At 42.5% G+C, this 27,709-nt stretch overlaps 1 protein-coding gene across 1 annotated transcript in view; it reads left to right on the forward strand.

The window, feature by feature from the left end:
* Positions 1-554: 554 nt before the first annotated feature.
* FLT3 (fms related receptor tyrosine kinase 3) overlaps positions 555-27,709 on the forward strand; it is a gene marked incomplete at both ends in the record, with an annotated part of 41,827 nt that continues 14,672 nt past the window's right edge. The window contains 9 exons of the mRNA XM_082487797.1: positions 555-609; positions 13,180-13,304; positions 14,915-15,117; positions 15,877-15,992; positions 18,265-18,382; positions 19,541-19,677; positions 20,301-20,440; positions 20,522-20,675; positions 24,890-25,055. Of these exons, the coding sequence (XP_082343923.1) occupies positions 555-609; positions 13,180-13,304; positions 14,915-15,117; positions 15,877-15,992; positions 18,265-18,382; positions 19,541-19,677; positions 20,301-20,440; positions 20,522-20,675; positions 24,890-25,055 (1,214 nt within the window). The remainder of the gene's footprint in view (positions 610-13,179; positions 13,305-14,914; positions 15,118-15,876; positions 15,993-18,264; positions 18,383-19,540; positions 19,678-20,300; positions 20,441-20,521; positions 20,676-24,889; positions 25,056-27,709) is intronic.

Consider the following 27,709-nt stretch of genomic DNA (forward strand, 5'->3'; position numbering starts at 1 on the left):
ACCCAGCGCGGGAAACCTTCCTCAGCCAGCGACGGCAGATGCAGCAGGGTGTTCCCATGGTGTCGCGCAAACTTCGTTTGGGTTTTTTCATGAGCCTGCCTCCAGCTTGGCAGCGCTGCTTGTTCTTCCCCTCATCGATACCCAGAGAAATTATGCAGACTGCCAGTGCATGAAAGCAGAAACTATAACTGCTTCGAAAATAAGAATTGAGGTGAGACAGCAAAAAGTCAGCTGCACCAAATTTACCCGAGAAAATATGTTTTTGTAGAAGTGTGAGTGAAGAGCTAAAGAACCAGGCGAGGACTGAGCAGCTGGAGTGGAGGCAGCTGCTCGGCTTGGCGGAGACATCCTCCGACAGAAGGAAGACACTCCCTGACCTCCAGAGAGGCCCCTCTTCTCCCCGTCCCGCAGCCGTTTCCTTCAGGCTCAGGTCTTGGGCCTTCGCTTTTGAAGAAGTGGTTTCACTGTGGGCAGTGACGTGCACCCTTAAGGCAACCACCTGCGTGGTTCGGTTTCACTTGCCAGGGCTGGGGGACTGCAGGGCATCACCAGCCATGGCAGCGAGCTGGTCCTGCGGCCGCCCTGCTGGGAGCCCATTTTGGCTAGCAGGTAAGGTCTCCTCGCGGTGCTCCTCAGACCCTTTCCTCTCCATCCCCCGGTCTCTCACTGCATCCCTTCACATCTTTCCTTTCTTTCTCCTCATCCATTCGTTTTCTTCCACATCTTTTATTTTCTGTCCCACCTTTCTTCTCCCTTCTGCGGATGCTCTTTCCCCTCCCATCACCTTAGTGTCTCCCAGCCCAGCCTGGCCTTTGCTCTCGCTGCACCTGATATATTTCATGCTCAAGGCAAAAAGTATTTAAATACACTGATTTTTTTGTTTTCTTGTTCCTGATGTAAATGTGTTTCCTGGTGTTAATGCTAGCTTGACCTGATCACTTTAAACAATCTATCTGCAATTTCTCAGGTAAATAACCCGTGAATCAGGTAGCTTGGTAGATTGAAATATAATGATACAAATGTATCTTACCAGGTTTTGTTGTTGATGTTCGATGATCTCAATAGAAGAAGGCATGACATCAATATCTAGAAAGTGCCTTTGTTTTGTTAGAGTGAAGAGTTTTGGGTTTTAAAGCTTGCTTTCCTCTACTGAAAATCATCCCAATGTTTTAACTGTTAAGAGAAAAGGAAATAACATTTTCTTCCACCTCAAATGCCTGAAACCGTTTTTCTCTGGCTCTAAAATAAATGGCTTGCTCCTGTCAAACATGATCCTACTGATTCAAAATCCAGGACTGAAACGAAAAGAGAGTGTTTTCTTTTCTGATTGACGCAGTTCTGATGCATGCCTGGGAAAGTTATTTAACAATCTGCGGTCCATTTTCAGCCCCATATACAGGGATAATAACATTTACTTCAAAGAGCAACTGTTAGGTATTATTCATTCATGGTTGAAAGTCTACGTGAGCTATTTGAAAAGAAGGTGGAGTAAAAATGAAAATGAGTATTTTATGATCTACTGCTTTGCATGACTGCTGATACTACTAAGCAAACCCTCTCAAAGAGGGGGTTTTCTGTGTTTTCTTCTTGACTGACCTTTGCTAGTCTTGCAGGCTGCATAACGAAGTAAATAAAAATGATCAGCACCTGGGGTGTGATGGTGCCCAAAGTCCCCTGCGAGGGATAGACTTCAGCGCAGCTTAAGGGACAGTTCCGCAGAGAGAGAGCAAAAGGTAGGGGAGCCCCAAGGTGTGATTACCTTCCAGGAGGACTGGTATTCTTTCTGTTGAGATATTATTTAGTCAAGGCGAGGTATACAGGGAGGCAGTGTTACTTATTGTAGGGCCAGCTGATACAGGGAGAAAAAGCAAATGCTTTTGGACATACAAACCAGCTAGTATTTGAAGGGTCAGAGGCATAGCTGACAGCAGAAATCCTGAGAACTGCTAGCTCCATACATCTCTCTCTAGCAGGTCACTCTTTAAAAGCAGTTTTGATGTAAAAAATGCTAAGCATTTAATGAATTATATGTAATTTCTTAAAAATGCTTGTGTTCCCTTTTAGAATCTATCTGTTGTCTAGAGATAAGACCTAGTAATAAGTTGTGCAGACGCACAGACGGTATCTGTATGACGAACCAGAATAATCAGAAACTGCAACATTTAACTAGCAAAGAAAAGCTAAGCTATAATAACACCTAGAGGAGAATCTCCACGATGTCTGTAGACTTAAGGCACCAAGTCTGTCTTTAAATTATAGGCAAAAGTTGCAGGAAAGAAAAAGAGTCTTGCCTGTGTTATTTGCTGGAAATAAATGCTTCCTAGCAGCAAGGAATGTAATCCCAAGAACTTTAGAAAACAATATATACGATACAATATATATGTAAATACAGCTATATACATTAAAAACACTACTCCAGTTCCTCATCTTCTTAACTTTTTCTGGTCACCCTAAGCAAGAGCTTGTGGTTAAAGAGAACATTATCTAGCGTACAATTAGTCTTGCTGTAGTGGATGAGGTGGGAGGGTGGATGGAGCCTGGGAACTGAAGCAGTAATATAGTTTCGTGTTTTACAAATTGGAGAATTTTGTGACGAACAGAGACTTTCGGTGACCTTTCTCATCAGGGGAAGTTTTCCATTGACAACTGCTCTTGCTCCCTTTATTTTTGTTGCACCCTGTCTTACTAAGAGCTGTTCATGGGGTTACCCGCAGTTTCAGGGCACCTGAGAGAAATGAAGCTGTGAGATGCCCACTGAGATCTCCCTGTGGTTGGCAAACGAGAGGAAATTTTATATGAGCAAGGACTACAAACTCAGTCCCTAACGAGCTCTGGATTAGATTGTGATGTGTCTGATTGCACAAAAACTATAGGACAGTACTGTTGACAAACCCCTCACAGAATACACAGGTGTCCCTTACATTCCTGTGGCGGAGACCCAGGAACCTATGAGATGGGCCAGCACACTTCTGCTTTTTAAGGAGAACCCCAGAAATGCTTGGGACCCAGCTGCCTGCAGGATCTGTCCATCTCCCAGCAACACACGGGTTTCTCGCTGACAAACCAGCTGACAAACATTCCAGAGCAAGTTCAGGCGTCGAGCCCTGCCACTGGCAGGAAGGTGAAATCAATGAGCACCCCAGGGGGAATCAAGTTTGATCCTGACTACAGTCTTTTCCCAAAACATGCAAAAATCTGGGTGCGAGCTGGCTGTGAATGCTGGATAAGACCAGTACATGGTCTGTTTACTCAGGGAAACAGTCATGCCTGGCAGAACGTATGTTCGTGGTCATCCATCACCCCGTATTTCATGGATCAGAAGATAAGGTGTCACTTCTGACATGAAGATTCCTGAAAGTGAAAGGATTGTGCGGGAAAAGAATTATTTTCCAATGGAAGTAAATGCAACTTAAACCTATGGGTGTTTTATATCTTTTGAGGTTTGGCCCCATTTGCTTTTCCCCTCTTTTTCTCCAGAAAATTCCTCAGGTTACCCATATTTCAATCTCCTGAGAAGCTGGAAGATGCCCAGAGCGCAGCCTGACTGCCAGGGCCACCCCCATGTCTCTGCCCAGCGGTGCGTGGGTGCGTGCTGCTGTGACTGTTCAGCGGCGGCAGGTTTGTCAGCAGACCAGAGCTGTGGGCACCCTGTCCTTCTGCATCGTCCCCTTTGAGAGCCCTTCCTATAATGACCCCAAAATAATACAGCCCAGGGCACCTCTTGCTCACAGGTCTCTGAAAATAAAGCTTTCGAAAGACCTGAAACTTCATGGCATAAATTCACCCACGTTTCAGGTTCTGCTCTCTTAGCAGCTGAGAAGCTAGTTTGGGTCATTGGGTTGAGTTAGGTTTTCTGAAAATCTTCGTGGAGATGTTTGCAGTGAAAGGCAGGGATGAAGAAGTCCACCAAACAGCAGTGGAAATGAAATTGGAGGCTAAAACATTTGTGGAACAAAAATGTGGAAGAGCAGGAGCGGATGGCCGATGAAGGCAGAAAGTAATTTCAGTTTTGTATAGTAACACTAGAAAAGGACAAGGACTGTTTATCCCAGTGATCACACAATTTTAAAAGGAAAATAAGGGTCAAAACAAAACAAAACAAAACAAAACAAAACAAAACAGTTCAGAGCCAACAAACAGCAGCATTTCTCAAATGGGCAGGAAGACCTTATGTCCCATATGGCTTAACCCTATTGCTGCTAATAGAAATACTTTTAAGAAGATGCTATAGTACTCTAAACTGAAATGTGATGCAAAATGCTTCCTTAAGAAAATCGTAAACCTTCAAACACAAATAATACCCTAAAAATTGCTGATGTGTTTGAAGGATAGACTCTTCTTTTCTCCTTTATATTTCATGAGAAATAAGATGATAACAAAGTTAGACAGACAGCTGGATAAATGTTGTGTGCCTATTTCCCATCCAAAGGAAGGAATGGCTTCCGAACTTTTCTAAGATGTTTCCTTAAAAACTGCCAAAAAAACTGAACGGGGTAAACAGACAGAAAAGATAGCTTATCGCCTGGATATTTAGCTCTGTTACTGTTGTAAAAGTAAGACATTATTTACTCCTTTCTTTGTAGTCTAGGCTTAATTGTGTAGATAAGATTTCTAATGGGTGAGATTCAAGGGCTGGTTTGAAAAGTGTTTTATTGTTACAACGTGCCCTTTAAGGAGTATGTTGAATGTTATGTTTGTATAACTGCTTGGGAACTGTAATTATTTTTTAACCCTAACCTCATAATGATACAAATAAGAACAAATAGTAATTTTTTTGTTCATTTTTACCAAATTTGTTACCAAATAACAACTGCCATTTTTATCAAATACCTTCGATTCATTTTTAGCTTTTCATATTTTGTAGCAAAACCATTCTCTCCCACTCTCCCTTTTTCTGCCCGTCCTTCCCCCACAGACAATTCAGGCCTTCTGTGTTCCCTCCTCAGCCCCTTTTCCAGGAAAGGAAGAACGCCATACTGTAGCCAGTTGTGGAAACCATTGTTTTCATTTAAAAGGGAAGTTTTACAATACTAGGATGACAAGTAGTATCATTTCATTATCTACCATCTTTTGTTTTCAATTCTTTTTCCGGCAGCTCCTTCTCTCCTTGTTGATGAGGTGCCAGGAATCTCATGCCTTTACCTTTAGGTACTTAAATAAAGTTGCGCTTGCTTGCAAGAGGTTAGTAATTCCACTAATGTCAGTAGAGATGCTAGAGTGCGTCAGGTAATGAGGCTAGAGTACTTAAACACAGCAGTTCAAGACAAAAAGGAATTAAAGCAAACTTATGTCATTAGATGAGACATATCTGTTTGCGTTGCTTCAGGATTGTCTATCTAGCTTTTTAATGGCACGAACATGACATTCCTATGAACAAACATCCTCTAGAGAACAGTAAAGAGTAAGGACAGCCTGATGCCACTTTCTGACTTGTGGGGGGCCTCTGTGGTGGCATCACAGCAACGCTTCTTTGCCCGCAGAATCGTTCCTTTATTCACAGAATCACAAAAAGCTCGAGATGGGAAGGGACCTCTAGATGTCATCTGGTCCAACCTCCCTGCTTGAGCAGAGCCAGCTAAAGCCAGAGGCGCAGGACCCTGTCCAGGTAGTACTTGAATATCTCTGAGGGTGGAGACCACCGCCTCTCTGGGGAACCTGTGCCAGTGCTCAGTCACCCACATGGTGAAAAAGTTTGTACCCATTGCCTGTGGTCCTGTTATTGGTCACCATTGAGAAGAGCCTGGCTTTGTCCTCTCCTCTTTGCACCCTCCCTTCAGGTATTTATAGGCATTTATATACATTGATAAGATCCCCCTGAGCCTTCTCTTCTCCAGGCTGAACAGTCCCAGCTCTCTCAGCCTTTCCTCATAGGAGAGATGCTCCAGTCCCTTTACCATCTTTGTGGCCCTTTGCTGGACTTTCTCCAGTATGTCCATGTCTCTCTTATGCTGAGGAACCCACAACTGGACACAGGACTTCAGGTGTGTCCTCACCAGTGCTGAGTAGAGGGGAAGGAACTCTACCTGCTGGCAAAACACCTCCTAACGTGGCCCAGGATACCATTGTTCACTATACTTAGTGGGAAGGAAAGGTCTGGGTGATATGGGAGCCAAGGCACAGCTCCCTAGAGAGGACGGAAGATGTGGGCAAGAAGCAGAAGAAGAACCAGCCTCAATGTAGGCTCTTCCTCAGAAAGGGAGGTTGCCATAGTAGCTGAGGTTCACTGCCTTTTCAGCCACTTTTCTGTGACTTCCCAAAAAAGGGTGTCCTCAGCAGTCCCAGTTATTCTTTGTAAACTGGATCACAAGTGGATGGAATGACACAAACTGTGGGTAGAGCAGCAGGGACTTCAGTGAGCTTCCTGTGAGCACCAGCCTGAGCAGAGAAGTCACTATGGCATCACGGTCTGGGGGAGCTGTGGAAGGGCTGTCGTTTATTCACCTAGTCCCATGCAAAAGAGATAAAGTGAATAATAACAAGCAGAATAACAGTTCAGTTGTTGGAGCAGTGCCCTTATCTCAGACTCACAGGGAAGGTAGATGGAAAGTTATCTTAGTGAAATGAAAGGCAAATAAGGGTTTGGATACAACCCTGCAGCCCTTCCTCGCCCAAGCCCAGGTAAACAAAAACCAAAAGAGGCAGGACGGAGAGATAAACCGGAGCTGAATGTCTTGCTTGCTTCAGCCTTCAGCGTTTGCTTTCTGCTGAGGAGATAATTTCTTTTTCCAGATAAAACCCATGAGTTACTGCCAGAGACTGAGAACCCAAAAAGGTGACTTCAAAGCAAATCTATAAATTAAGGAGCACATGGTGCTAGGGCCAGTTTGTATTTGGCAAAGAAGCCTGCAACAGCTAAAGGGGTTAAGCCGCTCATAAATGTACCCGATCCCTCAGTAGCAGCAATTCCCAGAGAAACAGCAAGTCTCATGTACTCAGGAGGGCAGGTATATGATTAGAAAGTCTGAAAATGAAGAAATAGAGAAATATATAAAGTCAGAGTGGATAGTTATTAATCCTGGCTTAAAAGAATGCTGCCTGTTCTGTTGGAGAAGGTTTTGTTTCGTTCTCTGACAGGGGTGTAAAATACATCCCCTGTGTGATTCCTGATTTTAAATCTTCAGCCATCTCAGTTATTTCATCTTAAAATCTCTACGAAATATATAAGCTGGCTGCAGTGAGCTATAGGCAGAGCTGCTGATTGTCCTTCTCTAAGAAGAAAGGTACCAGCATTGAAAGGCATAATTTTATCTAAAAGATGAAGTTTGCTGAAATCTGTGCCAAAAATATGTTAGGACATAACAAGACAGAGAACAAATTCTTGGAAATGATGGCCAAGTCATTAGATATACAAAAAATGTGAAAGAGCAAATTCCTTGCAGCTGTTTTCATCTGGGACCTGAAAATGGAGGTTGAGGAAAAGATGAGGAAAAACAAAAATATAGAAAATTAATTTGTGGACAGAGTCTTCCCTGCTGCACATGGCAAACTCTGTTGAAGTAGGCGGGTCTTGGCAGTGATGTTCCTGAGGCAATTGAGCAAACTTCTTTCTCTCTCATACATTGAAAGGAGAGCTTTTAGATTCAGGCACAGATTAAATTTGGAAGGACTGGGGAAGTGAACTTCTTAGGCAGAGCCAATGTAGTTTTACTACAGAAGCTGACATGAAGTGAGTTATCGAGCAGCAGGACCCTTTGCTGGCACTTTCACTGAATGAATTAGAAATGGTTATTCACTGTGACAACAAGTTCTAGTTGAATATCTCTTCAGAAGAAACACTTTTGAGACCACTATAATAAATAAGGGCCAGCCTACTTGAAGATGTTCCACTGAGTATGAAGGTTTTATTGCATATGCACGAGTTGTTCTTGTGCAAAAAATACCTTTTTAAAAAAAAATTTCAAAATTATGGAACTGAGTCAGAATCCTATCAGAGCTGTGCAAGGGTATAGCCATGGGATCTCCCCAGAAAGGGTCACTATTTTTCAGCTTTCTCTTTTTTCTTTTTTTTTTTTTCTATTGTAAGCTTTTCTTTTTTTGAATAGAAAATCAGAAAATGTTTGCTGGAGGCCCTGTGGAAGAAAAGAAGTTAAAAAAAAAAAAAAAATCAGTTATCCCTCATCAATGATTTAAGTAATGTATGAAAAATTTTACAAGGATTTTTTTTTTTCACAATTCATTTCCTGAGAATATGAATATGCGGGGCAGCTCCTTCACGAGCAAACAGGAGCCAAACTGGTCGAGTTAGTTACCAGTTCCCCTCCACTTCAAAGGGCCGAGGGTGCGCTCAGCGCTGCCTCCGGTTGTCCCCCGCCAGCTGCGGAGGAGCACCGCGCCGCGAGCGGGCGGCGGCGCTGCGCGGGGCTGCGCGGGGCTGCGCGGGGCGGCAGCTCCCCCTGGCGGCCGCCGCCTGCCCCGCTCCCCGCGGGCTCCCCGCCGGTGCGTCGGTGTCGCAGCTCTCGGTCCCTCTGCCCTGGCGAAGATGCCATGAGCGACTTCGGGTGGTAAGAAAAAAGGGGGAGGGGGGAAGGAATTGAGGATCCAGGTGGAAAAATTATCCAGGTGGAGGGTTGAAGCCAATGGCAAACAAAACTGGCAAGTGACTGTAGCATTCCAGGACGCTCTATAATATCAGTGTTGCTTGTCATTATTAGTTTTTGACTCAGTACACAGAGCCTAATTAAGCACTTTTCTGAAACCTACTCCCCTCGTCTCACTGCTTTCCTGCTCAGTGATTCAAGTGTAGAGATTCCCTTCTGCTAAACCCTCCTGAAGAGCTACCACACTCTTTTTTTCATCTCAAATCTCAATCATGCTTGAACATGATTGTAAATAATTAAAGCTGTTCACGTGATGTTTGTTGTAATTAACTGGTAAGACCAGATAAATGACTGGTCCTGACCTAGACATACCCCATCCTGCATTACAGCAACTAGTCACAATTAGCATGAGCTGCAACAGAGGCGTCTTGTCACCCACCTTCCTTTTTAAACCTTGTTCTGACACGGTTATTGTTCTGCAACATGGAGCAACACCTCTGGCCCCATCGTCACATTAGAATGAATTCACAGCTTGCATTTTTTGGAAGCTGGGAGTTACTTAAGCTAAAAGGGTGAAGACACCAGGAAGGAAGGGGTGCGAAAAGATGAGGAAGGAGAAAAGTCAAAAGATTTCTCTCCCATCTTTCTTCTTCAATGGGAGAGAAATAAGATATAGGCAAAATGTAGGAATTCATTTCAGACCAGCTCTTGCTGCGCAGCCGGCCTCTCTCTGATTTTTGTCATATTTGTGTTGAGTAAAAGTGTCCCTTAAGGATCCACTGCTTTGGGGATGACGTTGAGAAAAAAGCAGCCACATGCAAAGGTGTGGTTTTTTCACAGTTAATGCCTGAGTACTAGGCTCATCCGTGTCACCACTTTTACAGATTTTTGGTAATTTTTTGAAACCTTACATTTCTGGCACCACATGACTGTGGAAGAACTATAGCTTTGACAGAAAAAAGGGTTCTTCTGCCGTCCCTGATCATGAAGACAATTTTGGAAAGTTGATCCAGAGTCTCACCCAGAGAAAACAGTCAGAAGCCAAATAAGAATAAAACATAATTTGCTCTATGTAAGTCTCCTGAGCTGCAAAGCAAAGTGGAAGATTGTTATATGTCTAAGAAAGGCCTGATTGCTATTTAAAATATTAAGCATCCTGAGCTGAACACAAGCACAAGATGCATCCCTTGGTGTGAAGAGAAAGGTTTTCTCTCCGTCCTTCACAGTGCTCCAGTTCCTCAGCTATTCTCTTTCTGATAAACTCGGACTTTCAAGATATTTTGGCACGGCTTTCCCAGCCGATGACTCTGGTCATCTCCTGTTTGAAAAAAAAATTTTCATAAGCAGTTCCATTAGATCAACCATCTGATAGCTGAGCTAGCTTAAACAGAGCTTCTTGGTTTGATATCTCTCCAGTAAATTCAGACCTTCTCAGCCCCATTACATCTAAGCCTGCTTTTTGACTTGCATAGGCATTTTCCGATGTATGTGCCTACACATCTTGATGAAATCCTGGCTCAGTTTATGGCAACTAGAGGTTTGTCTGACTTCAGTGAGAACAAGATTTCTCCTACTGCATTTATTTTTGTATAACCTATAAAAAGACAACGAAGATGGAAAGCAGGCATAAACAAACCTTGTTCGGAGACAGTAATTTATTTCCATTCCAGCTTCACTACTGTTCAGCAATACACATTATGTTTATGCACGCTACATATTTGATACTCCTTACCCAGCGCTTTCAGTCTCTGCAGTTCTTTCTTTGAGCTTTCGGGAGGATGACTGACTTGCAGACCATAACAGCAGTCCCTGAACAGGCCAGCGAGCAGTTGAAAGATCAAGACAGTGAATCAGAGCATTGCCATTTTCCCAATATTTCTTTTCTGGATTCTGCTCCTGCTGAAAGGCTTATTCATGCTCTCATTTTCTATTTGTCAACGTACTGTATCTCTCAAAGACCTACACAAGTTTAGGCCACCTTGTCTCATCTCATGTAAATACTTCTGACTAGCACATCACTTGTTTTGTCTCACTGTAAAGCAGCTGGAAACATCTACGGTTCAAAATATCCTTTCTTAGCCTTAAAACCTTCCTGGATGTCATAGGAATAAAGGCAGAGAATAGCAGTGAGAAGCTCTAGCAGTTAACAGGACAAGGAGCACAAATTTTTCCTATACATGAGGGTTTCAGGGTGCTCACTGCTCCCTCTTCCAGCATATACTCCCACATACTGTCCTTTACAGATGCAGTTCCAGTTCATCGGGCACCTTGTTTGCATGTCTCGCTCACAGTCTGGTTGCTACATCTGTCTGTTTCTGCCTAACTCTTAGCTGCAAGTCTTTTCCCTGGTGGTGTAAATATATCTTTCCCTTTCCAACTGCGGTGTTAAGGATCCTGCTAACAAGGCGATGTGAGCGCAGTGGAGTAAAGCCAGGGATAAATGGGCTCAGCTCACATGATCAGAAGCTAAAACTATTTGCAGTTCAGAAAGTTGAAGCAAGGGAACCATCACCAGGCCAAATGAGATGAACTTTTGCGATTGTATCTTCAAGCAGTCTCAGCTGATGTGTCTTGGAAATCAGTGGATGTAGGTGGGTTTCTGCCAGCTAAGCCCTTGGCTGTAAGCCTGTCAGGTGGCTGTAGTTTGAAAGTGGTCAAAGGTAAAGTGGGCAACAGACAAACAGAAGTGGAGAAAGCTGAGCAGAGAAGGACTTGGGGAAAGGCTAGTGGGAGGGCTGGAAACCTGGGTTGCATCGATGGGGAGGAATTCAGGATGCTTGGTGTAGATACCTAAGGCATACCTGCCTTTCAGCTACCCTCTGGCACTCACTGTCTCAAGAAGTGCCGGTATTATCTTTATAGCCAATGGAGGGAGATATATGTGTCCACAAAGAAGTCCTGATCACTTTTCTTAGGGATCACAGACAGACAGACAGACAGGATCTTCCTAAGAGGTCTGCAAAAGCGACTATTGCCAGTGTGTACTGTGGAAAGGCGGCACCCAAAATGAAGTATATGTTAGGTGTCTGAATGAGGAGGACTCAGTCTTAACCCACATTTGCCAAGAGGGCAGAGAAGAGGTTGTCGAGGTGTTGCCAGCTTAGAGCTTGGGCAGCACCAGAAGGCACAAACGCCAAAGAGGAGATGGCAGCAACTCTTACTCATTTCTTACTTCTTCCAATTTTGCTCTTTCCATCACCCACAGAAATAGTCTCATTATTTTCATCCTTCAAGCACTTCCTGATACATTTACCTTTTTTTCTCCTTTCAGCTCTGCACCTTCAGTTTCCACTCTGTCCAACTGTCTCAGGAGCTGAGGGGAAACAATAAAACAGAAAAGCAAAAACCCAAGACCCAAGGGCAGAAATTCTCCAGGTCACCAGGAGAGAGATGTTATTTTATGATTCAGTGCTTATTTGTACTGTTGAGGACCGGCTTTAGAGACTAAATGGAAATCGGATGCATTTCACCCCGCCAGTTGTGCAGTCTTACTTCTGTTTTTCTTGTTTATGTGCAGTGGTGGAGGCATGGCTACTATATAGCTTCTTGAAGGCTAAAAGTTGACTTCTCAAGCTGCAGTCCCTGCAGAAAAGCTCTTCTGTAGCATTTCAGAGAGATGATGCCTTTGAGGCACCAGAAGCTTTTCCATACTGTTTCCTTATGCATAAGGAGAACGACATTTGCTCCCCCTGCCAGGGCTGGAAGCTGGCGAGTGAGCTGCCCTGGCTGTATGGGCTTTTGGGCAGTGACAGAGCCAGGGAGGTATGGAGGAGGGAGAGGGCAGGAGAAAGCCGTGGGCTTATTCTTCCTCGCCCTCCACTTTCTGCACCTGCTTTCCTCAAAGGAGTGGGAATTGTTGCCTCGTTTGCTTCCTGGAGGGGAAAGAGCGTAAGACTGAGAACAGCAGCTCAAGGGAAGAAGCATTTAACCTGCTCCTCGCCTGCAGGCTGCTGGGGTGGACAAACCCACATCAGGAAGGCTCAGGAGAGTCTCTACTATGTCAGATCAAGTACAGCCTGTTCTGGAGAGCAGGGAAAGGGAAGACTAGCTCTTAGGTCCTTGGCTGAGCTGAGAGTGGGCTCTAAAGGCAAGTGAGGGACTTTATTTTGCCATTGCTCTGTGCAGGAGTGAGGGCTGCTTGCGGAGTGTTTCTGACCTGGACACCTCTTTAGTGCCAATGGGAGGGATGGAGCCTGATCATCCTCCAGCTCACGATAGGCAAATGCTGGCCTGCGGCTGCAGGGTTTGGTGCCACAGGGTCCTTTCAGAGACACTGATGCAAAAGTGAGCTGCAAGAGGGAGCCTGTGTTTTGTAATGTGGTTTCTAGAGGAGCCTCCATAACACATAAAAGCTTTTGTCTTTAGACATTTTCTGCAATATTATGGAACATACTTATAATGTGTCATGTGTCATGTATCTGTGGTTTCAAAAGGTTCTCTGAATAGTGCTTTCTCTCATTTCCAATACACAAATGCAGAGTTTGCAAGTGCACATGATATATCTGCATATGCCTTTTGTTTGTTTGGTTTTTTTTAAATGTACTCTTTCTACAGTTTTGTTCTATTTTATTTTTATTAAAATTATTATCCCTCTCCAGAGAGATAGACATGATTACATTTGTTTTCTATTTCTGTTTTACAGTTCTTGTTATGAGAGCAGTTGCTTTCACTTCTGCAATGAATCAAAATACATCTGAGATTACGTGTGTGTTTATCAGCCAGAAGGATGAGGGTTCAGGAACACCAGAGGTATCAGTATCTCCTAAAGTAACCTAACAGAGAAAGAGTTGTTTATAAAATATTCCTGTCCATTCCAGAAATACCTTCCCATAATCTTACAACACCCTAAACCTTTAGGCTGTGGGGATGTTGCAGTCAAAATAAACAGAATTAGGCCAAATATGACTACGGAAGGTTAGAGAGAAATATGTATCACAATTCATACTTTGAAACTGTAAATAGATAAGCACTGTTTTTTTCTAAAACTGATTGTGTAATTGCTGCCTTGATGCTGTCTCACATCTGCACATCTGAATATTGCTGAATATTGCTGGAAATGTATCAATGTAAAAAAATATGTGCTATTAAGAGGGGATTGCCAAGGCCATGGTGTGAACCGGTGGCTTGCTGCAGTTGTGTGCGCCACGGCTGCTGGGACTGATGGGGAAGCTGCACCACCCTCTATTCCCACCAACAAAGCCCATAAATCCCTGCCTGGTCTAAACCTTGACCGAGACAGCAAAGCTGGATGGGGAATCAAATACAATTTATTTTTTCTTCTCTTCTGGCTTGAAGTGGCAAAAGGCCAAGAAGAGGTGGTGTGCATCTAAATTATAAAGCAGCTGAAACCTGCAATTAACATATTTCCTGAGGATTTTTCTTTCAACATAGTCTTATGAAATCTTTTTCATTCCTGGACAAATATATCAATAATTCGGATAACAAAGGAAGGTATGCCAGTCAAAGCTGTGCTGTCCTGGTATCTGACAAGGCAGAATATGGCTGTTATCTCCAGATACTTCTCAGACCAAGCAAAGGGAAAGAGAAGGAGCAAGGAATGAGAACCAACTGGCCAAGCACAGTATGAGGCAGAGGGTACAAGGAACTCTGTCCTTTCGTAAACTTTCATCCAGCAAAGTAAGGGAGACATTTAGGGCCACTCTTCGATAGAGCTATTTGCTTGCCACCTTTTGCTGCAGCTAAGCGTAGAGACTCACTAATCCATCAGTGACTTTCAGAATGACTGGGGAATATTCTGTTTCTGTTAGCGATTCTCCTTTAACTGTATGCAATGGTGAGGAAATGAAAGGTTGGAAGCCACCCTGCCCAAATGTTCTCTAACTAGTAAAGCCCCCAAGTTGTTGAGGAGCTGTCTAGCCAGATGCTGCGATGACAAGCAGTGAGATGCTAAAAAAAAACCCACTCTGGCCCTGCCTTTGCCTTGAGGTTGCAAACAGAAAGGTCATGTTATAGTTCTGTGTCTTCCTATGGTTCTACATGAAGGGAAACAAAAAAGAGAGTAAAGAATAGCCTATATCACTAAGGGAAATTATTATGTTTCTGGCTAAAGTTGTCTGTCTAGAGAACAGAATTAACTAATTCAACAAGAATCCTATAGTGTTTCCTCATGCAGTAGAACTCAACATATTTATTAATAGTTTTGATAGTAGAAATAAAAAAAATCCAAAACCAAACAAAATGAAGGAATGATGAAGGTGTTATTTCAGTATCATTCGTATTCATATTTGGGCTTTATGAAGCATTATTAATTTATGAAAGCTTTTCCAGAGAGCATCCTTTAAAAGTATTTGAATGCAAAAAAGCAAATTCATCTAATTGCTGATAAATACATAACAATCTGTCCTCGTGCGTTGCAGATTTCCGACATTTGGGAAGATCTTGGGTGTTATTTGAATTCTCAAGGAAAAAACAACATCTATGAACCAACTAAAAAGGTGGAAGTCGATGTGTTTGAAGATATTGAATTAAGAGTGATAATGAACATTTCAGAGATCATTTCATGCCTTTGGTTCTTTAAAGAGAGCAAAGCTTGTAAACCTTCACTGGACTCGGAGAACCGGTAAGTCGAGGGATGTAATGGATCAGAGAACCTTTAAAAGATCATTTCTTTTAGGGTGCAAATGGAATATTATCTGTGACTGTGCTTGCATTTAATTTCATGTTATGAAATTAAATCTTTTTAAATCTTCTAATCTTTCTTAACTGTTGTCACCCTGCAGCATGTTGCTGATTGTCATTTAGACGCATACACGCATATGAACCTTAAAGTCAGAATTTAATTTGTGTGATATCACACATCGATTTCTCCAGGGACTTTCTAACATTGATCAATCTGAGCTTGGCAATGCTCCTGTGAGGCAAATATCGTGATTTTATAGTCAAAGAAACTGAGGCATAGAGAATTATGTGGTTTGTTAGGGTCACACTGCAGATGATAAAGAGCAACAGCACCCTCATTCTCACAGCCAAGCCTGGGCTGGAACCTGAGGCTGGATTATTGCCTCCCCCTGCAGAAGATGTGGGATGGGATCGTAGGTAAAACATTTCCCTGTGGACCTACCCAGCTGTCCTAAGCTCAGGAAGTCCATCCTTACCAACGCTCACCATTAAGCACGTGGCACCTGAGGTGTAAGTTCCTACGTGCTGCTTTTGTAGGAAGATACAGGATGAAAACACTTCAGGTTGAAGGGTGCTGTGCAAATAACGAATAGTAGTACCTCTGAAGGATGTTTGCAAGAGATAAAGAGCTAACATTTTATTGTGTCTGCTGCATGTTGCCTTCTAGATAACAAATACAGCTTTATTTTCTGTTTTATAGATACGTTGCATCTTTGGCTTTTTCCCAAATAAAAGAAACACAAGCTGGAAAATACACCCTCTCGGTCATAAGTAAAACCGGCAATTACACAATATTTGTGCCTGTTCTCATCCGAAGTAAGTACATCTCAGATGAAAGGGGTCATTCCATCAATAGGTTCAAGGGGAGAGGCTCAAGTTCAGTTAAAGCAATGAAGCTCTCGCGTGCAGCATTTCAAGCATCTTCCTAGATTTGCATAGGGCTTGGGGCTGTCTTCAGAGACTGAAGTCAAAACCACAGACTGCGTGAGAGTCAGCTTTCGCTGGTCAATAAACCATGCAAATGAACAAATAAAGATGCAAATGTGCGGTAGCCCTCTTCTCCCATATGAGAGATTCCCCTCTGTGCCAAAAGAGGCGAATCGAGGGTGGCTTTTGTGTGCTCTCAAAGCTCGTGGGCTAGATTTGTTTGCTTGCATCTTAACCTGTTTATTCTCGGTGTCTCTGGCTGGGCTGTTATCTGCACCAGATCAGGACGTCCCTTTTATATTCCGGTCTCTGGTGCTCCAAAGTCACGCCTTGTCCCGCTCTGCCACTTCTCCGCCTGCGCTGGGTCTCTTTGCACTTCTCTCACAGCTTTTCCTTTCGCAATTCTGTGGGCAGCAAGAGGCACCAAGGTCCCCTTTTCAGTGCCAGCCTTTACTTGTTTATTGGGTTTTAGGGTAAAACACATCAGTGCTGCAGCTGCTCAGCACAAGGGTGCCCGAGAAGCTGAGATTTTAACTGCTGTTAAATGCTCGTGATGTTAAATGCGAGGTGCGACTTTTTGAAAGGCTCACAGTGGGAGCAGATTTGATTGAATTTTCTCAAGGACCACACAAGATACATCTCCGATGCAAAGGCAACAAAGTTCAAGCTTCTGTTTCTAAGCGAGGGTGTCCAAGAACATCTGAAAAAGAAAAAAGGAAGACCCACATTGACATGGGTTTTTTTTTTAACACATGAGAAATACCATATTGTTTTGTCGGGAAAGGGCCAAATGGAAAGATCAAATTAAAAAATGTAAAAGAAATTTCAAAGAAAAGAAAGCAAAACATCAATCCAAACAGCTAAGACTGGCAAAGTTGGCAAAGTTATCATCAAACCCTTCTAGAAACAGGCTTAATAACACACATCATTACTTGCCTTGTTTTTAGTAAACTGTGACTAATCAACATTTTTTATTTCTTCTTTATTTGTTTTTGAAGTATTTCTTCTGTTTGATTTTTTTTCTCTCTTAGAGCGAGAAATGTCACCTCCAGTCTATCCTTGGTTTATTTGAAGGCCTATTGCATATCTCGATTATAATTTTAACAGCTTCATTGAGGGGACAGGGTATTAAATCTTTAATTAAAAATTACCATCTCTACTATATCAATTAGGCTTTAGAGGTAAAAAATGTTATTACATGTGCAAGCAAGAGTAGTTCGAAAGAGTCTCGATAAAGATCTTTTCCATATCAGTTGCTTAGATTGCCTTCTCTTTGCTCCTGCGAATCTAATATCATAATTACATCTCTCATAAAATCCTCCGGGCTAGAATTGAACCCTTCGACTGAGATGTGAATCTCTATAGGTGAAAAAAACCCTCTAGGCCCAGCTTGTAAGAGATAAATGAAGAAAGAAATTAAAAAGCCAGAAGTATTAGTTTCACCTTACCATGTCACCTTGCAGGCAGTGGCAGTGTGACTCTAAAGAAAATGCCCCTCTTTGTGGAAGCTGTGATTTCATTGTGAGGTGACCTAAAACCGTACTCAGTGCTTTTCATTTTGAGTCAAATCCTTAGCAGTTTTAACGGACTAAATTTTTGTGCTCTGTCCAAGTCTGGATCTGACTGGTTTCAGGGGACTGAGAGTTGTCTAGGAACCTTTTCCTCCCGGATTACAGATATAGGATAGAGAAGTCAGCTGGTTATCAGAAGTCATTATCACCCATTGTTTTTCCATCGTCTATCTGATCTGACTGAGTAACATCCAACGATCCCGTTTTGTGTAGAGACTTTGTAGTCCCAACAGATACCCCACCAAAGGCCACAGGCTTGGGATGTGATTTTGCAAGGTGTCTGTGCTCCTGCCCAGTGAAATGAATAGCAACCACGGCAAATTAGCACCTTTCAGTATCAGTCTCAGGATTATCCTCCGGCGTATAGAGGCAGGCCTTTGATACGGGGAAGCTGTGCATTTAGCAATCAAGGCTGAAAAGTTCTTGAGACCAACCCACAATATCCCTAGGGCAGAATCACGTTCTATTCCCTCAGTGTTGAAACCTCCTGAAATAACTTACAGCTCTGTAACTTCATGGGCTATGAAATGAGCAAAACACTGTTTCAAAACGATTTCAGTGTTCCTAAATATTTGCATGATTTTTGACAGAGAAACCAGGCAAACCCTATTTCAGGAAAAGGGAAAAATCGGATGCTATTGAGTGCATATCTGAGGGCTACCCTCAGCCCTCTGTGGAGTGGATGTTTTGCAAAACACCTGAAAAGAGGTATGGTGTATGTTTATACGTATGTTGAATCTCTAGAGTGAATGTTTACTGTCTTCCAGCAGCCTTCCAGTACTTAACGGGGCTCTGCAGGAAAAATGGGGAGGGGCTCTTTATCAGGGAGTGTAGTGATAGGACTAGGGGTAACAGTTTTAAACTGAAAGAGGGTAGATTTAGATTAGATATTGGGAGGAAATTCTTTACTGTGAGGGTGGTGAGACACTGGAACAGGTTGCCCAGGGGAGTTGTCATGGCCGCATCCCTGGAGGTGTTCAAGACCAGGTTGGATGGGGCTTTGAGCAACCTGGTCTAAGTGGGAGGTGTCCCTGCCCATGGCAGGGGGGGTGGAACTAAGTGATATTCAAAGTCCCTTCCAACTCTGACCATTCTATGATTCTATGACAACTGAAGAGCTTTTGGGTCAGAATTTTTGGAGACAGGCACTGCCAGGTTGCACACCCACGTGCTGGTTGAAAACCTGTGTCTGCATGATACACTTTTGGAGTGCTGCAACACATTTTTCTTAGCAATTTTGGCTATTGTGCTCTTCTGGAAAGTTTCAGCTCTTGGCTTGAAAAAAGTTATTCCAGATTCTAGTATTTTGATGTCACCAGAGCAAATCAAAGGTATCTTATTTCCCTCTAGTTTTTCACGTTTTTTGGAAATGTGAGTGCATTAGAGCTAGGAAGATGTTGCAAGGGTTCTTAATTTTCCAAGCTAAATGATTTTTTTTCCATTCTATTAATATATAAAGTTGATTCTATTAACAGTGGGGATCACACCTTTCCCTGCAGCATGGCACTTTGGGATCTGGGTCTCATAACGGCCACTGGATTTGCAGCAGCTCCCACCACCAGGAATTCAGAGATGTGGTGTGAAAGCTCAACCTCTGTGATTTCACTCTCATCCAGATTTTATTTACAGCATTACCTGTCTATGAGCCAGTTTGAGCATATTCAGGTTATTTTAGCTCATATTTCTGCCTAGGCTGTGACATTTTTATTTTCTTATCTTCACCTTTCCTAGTTCCTTTTTATTCAACTGTGTAAGATCCAGTTTTCCCACTATTGTTTGCATATTCTCACGGCTTGGAGATTTATCAGATTTATTTGCTTGAGGTTAACGAAATGAGTCAATGAATAATTGTGCTTGTAATTGCAGTTGCCCTGATAAAATGCATGAAGAAACTGGGGAAAGAGGTGGCATACGGAAGGTACAACATGAATTATTTCAAACTTATATATGGTGCTGTGCAGTTAATGACCTGGGCAGAGAATGCACCAGCCTCTTTACAATAGGTAATGTTCCTCTAAGGTTTACTTCCACACGAGCTGGATCCTGCCACTGAAGTTAGTTGCACTACTCATCTGAGTATGCTTTCTGGGCTAAGCTACCTGTTTGTAATCACTGGAACAAGCCTAACAGTGAATATGATTACTCTGTCTCACGTTTAAGCCCTAGATTCTAATAGCTATTTGTGGTCTCTGTAAAAAATGTCTCGCCCTTCTACATTTTCTAAACATCTCTAATCTTCTTCTGCATGCTTTTAGGACTGTGTTGCAGTGAAATGCTCTTCAAAGTGTTCTTAAATGTATAAATCTATAAATAATTATAGATTTATATATGTATATAATTAATATATACATTCAGGTTTGTCTGTTTTTTTAAATAAACCTGACCTGAGCTAATCTCTTTGCTGAACAGTGCCTTTTAGATGTCTTGTAAATGATCACAAAATTTGGTTTGAGACATCTAAGTCCATCAAATTTCATGGTTAAGGAGTAATTTTCCCAAATTCTAATTAGCATTACAATGTAATAATGGATGCCTATACAGCATTAGCAGAAAAAATGTTGATCTAATTGAGCATTTGTCCAGGCGAAGTGATGATCGTTTCAGTGACTATGTTTTGATTTTGTAGATTTAAATGAAAGACAAGTGGCACCTTTACCTGAATTACTTCTTAAAGTTGGAGAACCATTGCTGATCAGATGCAGAGCTGTTTACCGTAGTTATAAATTTGGAATAAAATTATCTTTTGAAAACAAAGAAGTTGAACAGGTAAGAAGACAGGGCATATTTTAAAATAGGTAATATTGGGCTCTAACAACTGATTAAATGGGAATCTCTATTGCAAAGCAGGACCGCCAATTTGAAGGATTAGAATATCAAACAGATCGCTCAGCAATTCGGATCCAGTATGCATTTGCTTCAGCGGCAGGAAGAAGAGATAGTGGACATTATACCTGTTCTTCTACAGTTCATCCGAATCAAACTGCTTTGGTTACAGTTTTAGGTAAGTCCAAACACCCCCACCCCCCACCTCGTGTTAATCTTATCCCTCTGTTGGTTGATTTGCTTTATTTTCCATGCAACGGTTCTTTGCTTGCAGGGATGTAGCATATGTCCATACTTCCTTTTCTAAGGAAAAAGTCTGCAGTTACTGGCAGTCCAGGAAAGCCACGAGATTAATCTGAACTGAGTCATTCCAGTATTGGAAGATAATCAACCTTGTCTTATATTGCTTTTCTATTAATTCCCATTAAAAGACAGTGCTTTTAGAAGTGAAATGAAATGGCACTGTTTAGAGGTCTGGTCTACGTGACTACATGTCTACCTGGTCTGGAACGACCAGTGACTAGTGTCAACTAATGTGAGACAGAAACGTCCTGCTGTGACTCCAGTAGTGGTTTTGAAAAGCTGCAGCCGTGGCCTCAGCCACCTCCTCACCACTTGCTCCCACTCCATCTCTCTTCACTCGCGTACGGCACCTCCACCCCACCTTTGCTGCATTTTCAGCGGTGGGGAGGTAAGACAGGTTCTTGTAGCCTCTGCTCTGCTGTTTCGTATGATCCCTTCAGGTGCTTGGTGCTGTTGTGTAGAAATAAGCAGATAGAAAATCTGTACCAGGCCTGACCTGGGTCTGCCAGGAAGGAATCGAACAGTTGGGAGGTTCTTGGTGGGGGGCTCTCCCACTCAAAACCCAGAACAAACGAGAAACAACCGTTTCCTCTTCTGGCAGGGGAGTGACTGATAAGCGGCCATTCGAGTTTGCCGAATTTTTTACGGGAAAGTAAATCTAGGGAAGAATTTTAGCTCCAAAAGCTGTGGAACCGGTAGCAGAAAAGAAATGAAAACTTCTGTGTTGATGGAGAATGTAAGCCCAGAGAGATGATGCTGACAGAGCTGGCACACTGCCCTGCAGAAGCGCTGCTGCAGCTGTGATGGATCTGAAGGAAAATCCAAAACTAGAGACACAACTGCTCCAGCGTTATTGTTTGTTCTGCGTGTCTCCTGCTTTCCAGGCACTGAAGGGAACCATCCTCCTAACAGCAAGCTACACAAGGTCTGAAAATGTAAAAAAGTGAAAGCAAACCAAAGGAAAACTCATTCTATTTAAGCAACATGTTGATGCAAAAGCCAGTGGTGTTGGAGTTAGTCCAGAACAGCTTCAACTGCAAACCTTGTTTCTCAGACAGAGATAATATACAAATTGGCATAAGTCTGGAAATAAGACGTAAAAAGGAAAGCTGTAGTTAGGACCGTGCTGCTGGAGTAGGCACTGGGAGTTGTTTTCTGACTAGTGTGCCTGGAGTTGGAGTCCGTAGCCCTGAGAACAAGGCTCTCTGAAGCACTCATCGCGCGTTTGACCTTAGATGTACTTGCTCTCTGAGTTGACAACACCTAAGCTAGGAATGGTAGGAAGTGAGAATACTTACCCCAGTCTGTTCAGAAATGACTTTTCCAGTGCAATATCCTCTTTTCAGCTTCTGCCTACCACTGAACAGAAAGTTCTGTCATCATTTACAATAACTAAGTATGACGCCTGGGCTTTTTTTCTACACACATCTTCTTAGTAAACAGGACTGTAGGGATGAGAGGGTAGTGTAAAGGTAGAGCAAGATCCTCTTCTTTCTCAGTATTGGTGCCCAGTTCAGAAATAGTGGCTTCTTGGATCCATAAATTATCAGGTGTGAGTATGTGATTAGCAGGGGATATTTGGGTCACTGTCCCTGGAAGGCTGTATCTCTGAGAGCAGGGTCTTTTTGACTGGGGTACACCGAGCTACAATGATTATCTGTACCTTCCTTAATACTCCTTATGCCAACAAAACTTCTGAGGGCGCATTGGCTTTGCTGACGAAAAAATCTCTTTGTTGACTTACACGGTGGATTAAAGTGGGGGGATGTTGTCATACCTAGCTAACAGCCGTGCTGCTCTCTCCACGGTTATACGGGGACATCCTGTGCTTCTGACCCACCCCAGCCTTTAGCCCAATGTGCTAATGACAACCATTGTTGGTGTGAATTTGTGCTACCATCCCAGCTTCAATGTCGAGGGTGGAATAGATACAGATTTCACTCAGCTGTCTGTGTCATGGGGTAGCAGTTTCTGAAATGAGCAATGTCCTACCTCTAAACCATCCCTGAGCGTGAGTCAGCACCCACAGCTACACTGGGAATGGGTGTGATGTAACTTGACCAAGAGAAAACTGATTTGGTCGGCACGTACTGCATTGCCTGGGGACTCTGGCCAGCATAACTACATTGATGGGTCGATTTCTAATCTCTAATAACGCCTTGCAGCCAGACAGCTCTGGTTTGCTCTTTGCTAATTGACACTTCATGAATTTATCCCATCCCGTGTGGCTGGGCAGGTCAGGCAGGGTGCTTGGGCCACTTTAAAAGACAACAGAGATCGTGCCAACAGCTGCAGCTGCAAGACTCTTTGTTTCTGCAGTTCTTATGCTCAATTTCTACCAGTGTCGAATAAAGAATTTTTAACACTACGCAATCTTGATGCTATTTTGCAACACACGTTAGGTTTAAAGCAACAGATAAACAAATACGATAAATACAGAGATTTGAAAGCTCTGATTACAGTCTCAAGAATTTCATCTCACCTCTCTGTCATCACTGAATAATAATACATTTAAATCTGCCAAAAAAAAGATAAGTCGAGCAATAATGTGCATTTTCTTTCTCCTTCAAGAAAGACACTTTTTCTGAGTTACTTTCCAGAGAAATGGCATACCTGGCTCCAAGGTCCTTGTATGTGCTCTGGAGAAAGCCTTTACCCTTGGCTGGTGGTGTTGTTAACAGTACATACAGAGGTGACCTTCTGCCTGAAAGAATGAGTTCCAAAAGATCATTCAAAATATAAAGGTCCAGTTTATAAAACCAATAAGCCTTTAATATAAAAAACTAAGAGAACAGTCACGAAAGGAATTGCTTCTTGTTTTAAAATACTGAAATTTTTGTGGTTTATGTGGGAGTTTCCAGATAGTATTTTTTAAACCAGTAAGCTAGACAGAGATAAAACATGCCAAGCAGAATATAGGGTTACAACCAGAAGAACACTCAAAAGGAAAAACCCAGTCCAGCAATATTTCTACAGTGCAGTTTTTCACCATGTGGCTGATTAAACACTGGCACAAGTTTCCCAGAGGTTGCAGAGTCTAATTCCTTGGAGATACCCAAACTCAACTGGACATGGTTCTGAGCAACCTCATCTAGTTGGTCCTGCTCTGAGCAGGAGGTGGACTAGACATCTCTAGGGATCTCTTGCAATATATGTGATTCTGTTGATTTTTACAGAGCTGATCCCAGCCCCACTGATGCCTGTGGGACAGCTTCCTCCCACATGTGTCTGCTGTTCAGTCTCCTTGGGTGGGATTCATTTCACTTCATGAGACTTCTAGTCCCAGCAATGACTTTGTTTCCTTCAGCAGTCAGTGTCAAGAAACAAATATTTCCAGAAGCAGTACGTCTTTGTTATCTTCTATATTAGGATGGGATACATCTGGACATGCTTGTCTCATTCCACTGAGTTTATCAGAGGTCCAAGCAAGTAGCTTAGGTGGTCACTGAACTTCAGACAGCTCCATTAAGTGAAACTAATCCCACCCTATCAGGGCAAGTACCAGCAGCTCATGGTTCACACACATCTTCAAAACACTTTTTCATGTTGCTGTTGTCTTGCATCAAGTATGTCTAATTTAGATGGAGAAATAAAGGAGCAGCTACAAGACTCATTTGCAAAATCTTCAGCTCATTTCAAGGAAGGAGAAACAACTACTATCAGCATCTGGTTATGCTGGTGGTGCCACCTGGTTTTGTTCCCTGCTACAGGAAAGCCAGAAGATGCAGCTGTTAACATGTGGAACACACACCTAAAACAAACCAAATAAAGAATGACTTTGTTGGCCCTGTGGCTCTGTAGGACAGATGGGGGGAAATGTTGGACCATTTTGGAAGAGCTCTGATCTGGCCAATAAGCAACTTCAGCAGGCTCAGATCGTTTGCAGCTGAACACAGTGACATCATTTCACTACTATTTTGAAGCGTTATCTTATTTTGATTAACAGGATGCCTTTTGTGATGTAACATGGTGCTTTTTTTTGCTTGCAATAACCAAAATGAAAAACATACAGATGTCAAAATTTCTTCATTAAGCATTCCAGCCTTTGTAATATTATATCAATATTTTCTTCTTTGTTTTTTCCTCCAGAAAAGGGATTTATAAATATAACCAACTCTAAAGAAGATTTTGAAATTGGTGAGGAAGAGTTTTGCTTTGAAGTTAACTTTACAGCCTATCCACCAGTTAGATGCATGTGGCTTTTTTCCCAAAAAACCTTTCCATGTAAAGAAAGTTACAGTATGGATGGACGCAGGTACTTGAATATTTTGGAATAATTTGATATAATAATAATGTTTCCTCTTTATATCTTGCTCAGACTGCTTACTGCCCATGTTTTGTACTCTCTTTGTGTTTTTAAAGTGTGGATGGGGCACATGATGAAGCCATGTGAACAAAAGGCACCCAAACATTATTTTGGCTTTCAACAGCAGTTCATGTAGATAACTTCTAGAATCAATTTATTCTCCACATTATAAACAAACCTTTGCTAAGTTATGCGTCTAGCAACCTTTTAGTTTATACGCATTTTGCCATTCCCTTTCTCTCTGACATAATTTCTCAGTTACAGATCTGTTGCAGTTTTCATACCGGATCACAAGTTCTACATGTTCCCCTTTTGTCATCCTGTTCTTGATGATGTTCCCAGTGTCTTTCAAACTGCTCGAATCAAGTCCAGGGCTCCGTAGTTTCCCAGGCTGCCGATAGATCTGTTCGGCTCTGCCTGCGCCGCAGAAACATACCGTTCTGCTCATTACCCAGGTCATGTATTCTTCCACTGCTGCAAAACATGTTTTGAATAAACCTGTTAGTTATCTACCTTTTCTGTTATTTCCTACAATGAACTTCTGGCATGAATCCTGTTTAAGGCTAATGTTTTCTCCATTCCCTAGGCTTTCTAATTTCTTGATAACATTATCTAATTTCCTTCAGAGTTTCTTTCAGAGTAGTCCCATGGCTTTCAAGGTAACAGCTCTTATTCACCTCAATGAAAATAAAGCCAAGGGGCTCTTTTCAAGTTTTAGCTTTAAAACCAAGCAGGACCTAGGCAGGAGTTAATGCAGCTGCACTGATTTTTTCTATTCTTAAAAACTTTTTTAGCATCTGCATAAAACTGTGTCACAGCCTTGATTACAGTTTTTATTATTTCTTTCCTTAGTATTTTGGTACACTCGATTTTATCTGCTAGCGTGTTGAGCCACCTTTGCAACGGACTGGCCTTTTCATCTGCATCAGATGGTATATTGGAGTCAGACCTTCACGAGGTTCAGAGACAGCTCAGTTCAGATTAGTAAATTGTCATCTCCTGGCAATGGCCACAGGAACTCTGTCCCTGCTGATAAAGGGAGGGCTGTCAGCAAACTTTGATAGCCTTGGGTGGGTGTTGGTGACTAATCTGCAATGCCTGACATGGGCTAGGCAGATCTGTTCTTTGTGGTCAAGACTGATTTTGGAAATGAGGTCTCAGGGGACGCCCATGAGCATTTGCTCATCCTTGTCCGATAGGTACCTCCCTCCAGCTGATAATGCCGAGTTGATTTGCTTTGCAGCTGATATGGACCTCTTCTCACTGCTTGTAAGAGTAGGAGTCAGTTTTGCTTGGATGATTGACAGCTGGTGTAAATTCAATCCAGATAAGAAGAAGCTGCTACAGACTGGGCCAACAACAACAATTTTGAGAACTCTTGGAATAGCTTAGGTAACGCTCAGTAATTGGTAAGGTACAGCTGCTGGTGGCCTGGGATTTATGAGTCACTTCAGACAGCCTTTGCAGCCAAAAGTGGCGGTTGCTGAGTGCCGATCACCACCTGCCGGACGCAGGAAAGTCCAGCCCGTGTCCATGGAGCAGCGCATCCTGGGCTGGCTCAGCCTCAACCAGCCCTGCACTGGCCACGGCCGTGGCCGCGGCTGCCTCACCACCCCAAGCATCACTGGAGCTTGGCCTGGAGGCCGCTTCAGCAGATAACTCATTGATTCATATAACTATGCTGTTGATTAAATATTTTTTTTAATTTTCATTTTTGGTAGTTATACCTTGCATTTACGTATCATTCTATATATTATATGGAAAAATACAGTTGAGGGGAAAATACCTGAATTTGGTGATTAATTCATCTGACAAGTACCACCTTCTGTACAAGCATTCCCCACAGCTATCCAGCTTTGGTTGAATAGTAGCATTGGATAAACTCGTCCCACCTGAGGAAAAAGGGTAGGGGTAGATATTTCATTCAGTTTGAAGTCCCCAGAAGCAGCAAGGGGTAGGGAGGTCAGGAGATTCTGCTTACAAGCTGTAGCACTGCAGATTTCAATGCGATCTTAAAGCAGAAGGTTTCTCAAAGCAAAACAAAACAAAAAAGGTCATCACATACCTTAACGTATTGTGAGTCTAACTTTGCATATTTCTGTTGACTTCTTTGTAATCCCTTCTCCCAACACTTCTACTTTATTCCTTTCATATCCTTTTTCATTTCCTGTTTTTCTATATTTTTTCTGCCATTTCCTTATCAAATTGTTCCTCCTGATTGTAGATCATATTAAATTTTATTAATTAACTCTGTCCCCTTCTTTATATTTTAATTTCAAGTCCCAAGGATTCATCTCTCCTGTCAGTGCCCTTACTTGGTTTCAGAGATTCCTTCAGAATTTCCATTTTTTATTTGCTTTTGTTATCTCTCTGTTTTAGCACACTGCTCATTTTCACTTCCCTCCTAAGAGCAAATGAATTTTCATACACAGAATGGCCTCTGTTAAATTGATATTTATCTCACATCCCCTTCTATTTTCAGGTATCGAAGACACTCTTATTTAATTATTTTCTCATTATTTCATTAGGATTTAATCCTTCAGACCTGGGATTTCAAAAGCAACAAATGATTTGTGGTTTCTCCTGCCTTCAGTATCCATTTT

This window comes from Vanellus vanellus (genome assembly GCF_965231255.1).
Source record: "Vanellus vanellus genome assembly, chromosome: 1".
In the NCBI taxonomy this organism is placed as follows: domain Eukaryota; kingdom Metazoa; phylum Chordata; class Aves; order Charadriiformes; family Charadriidae; genus Vanellus; species Vanellus vanellus.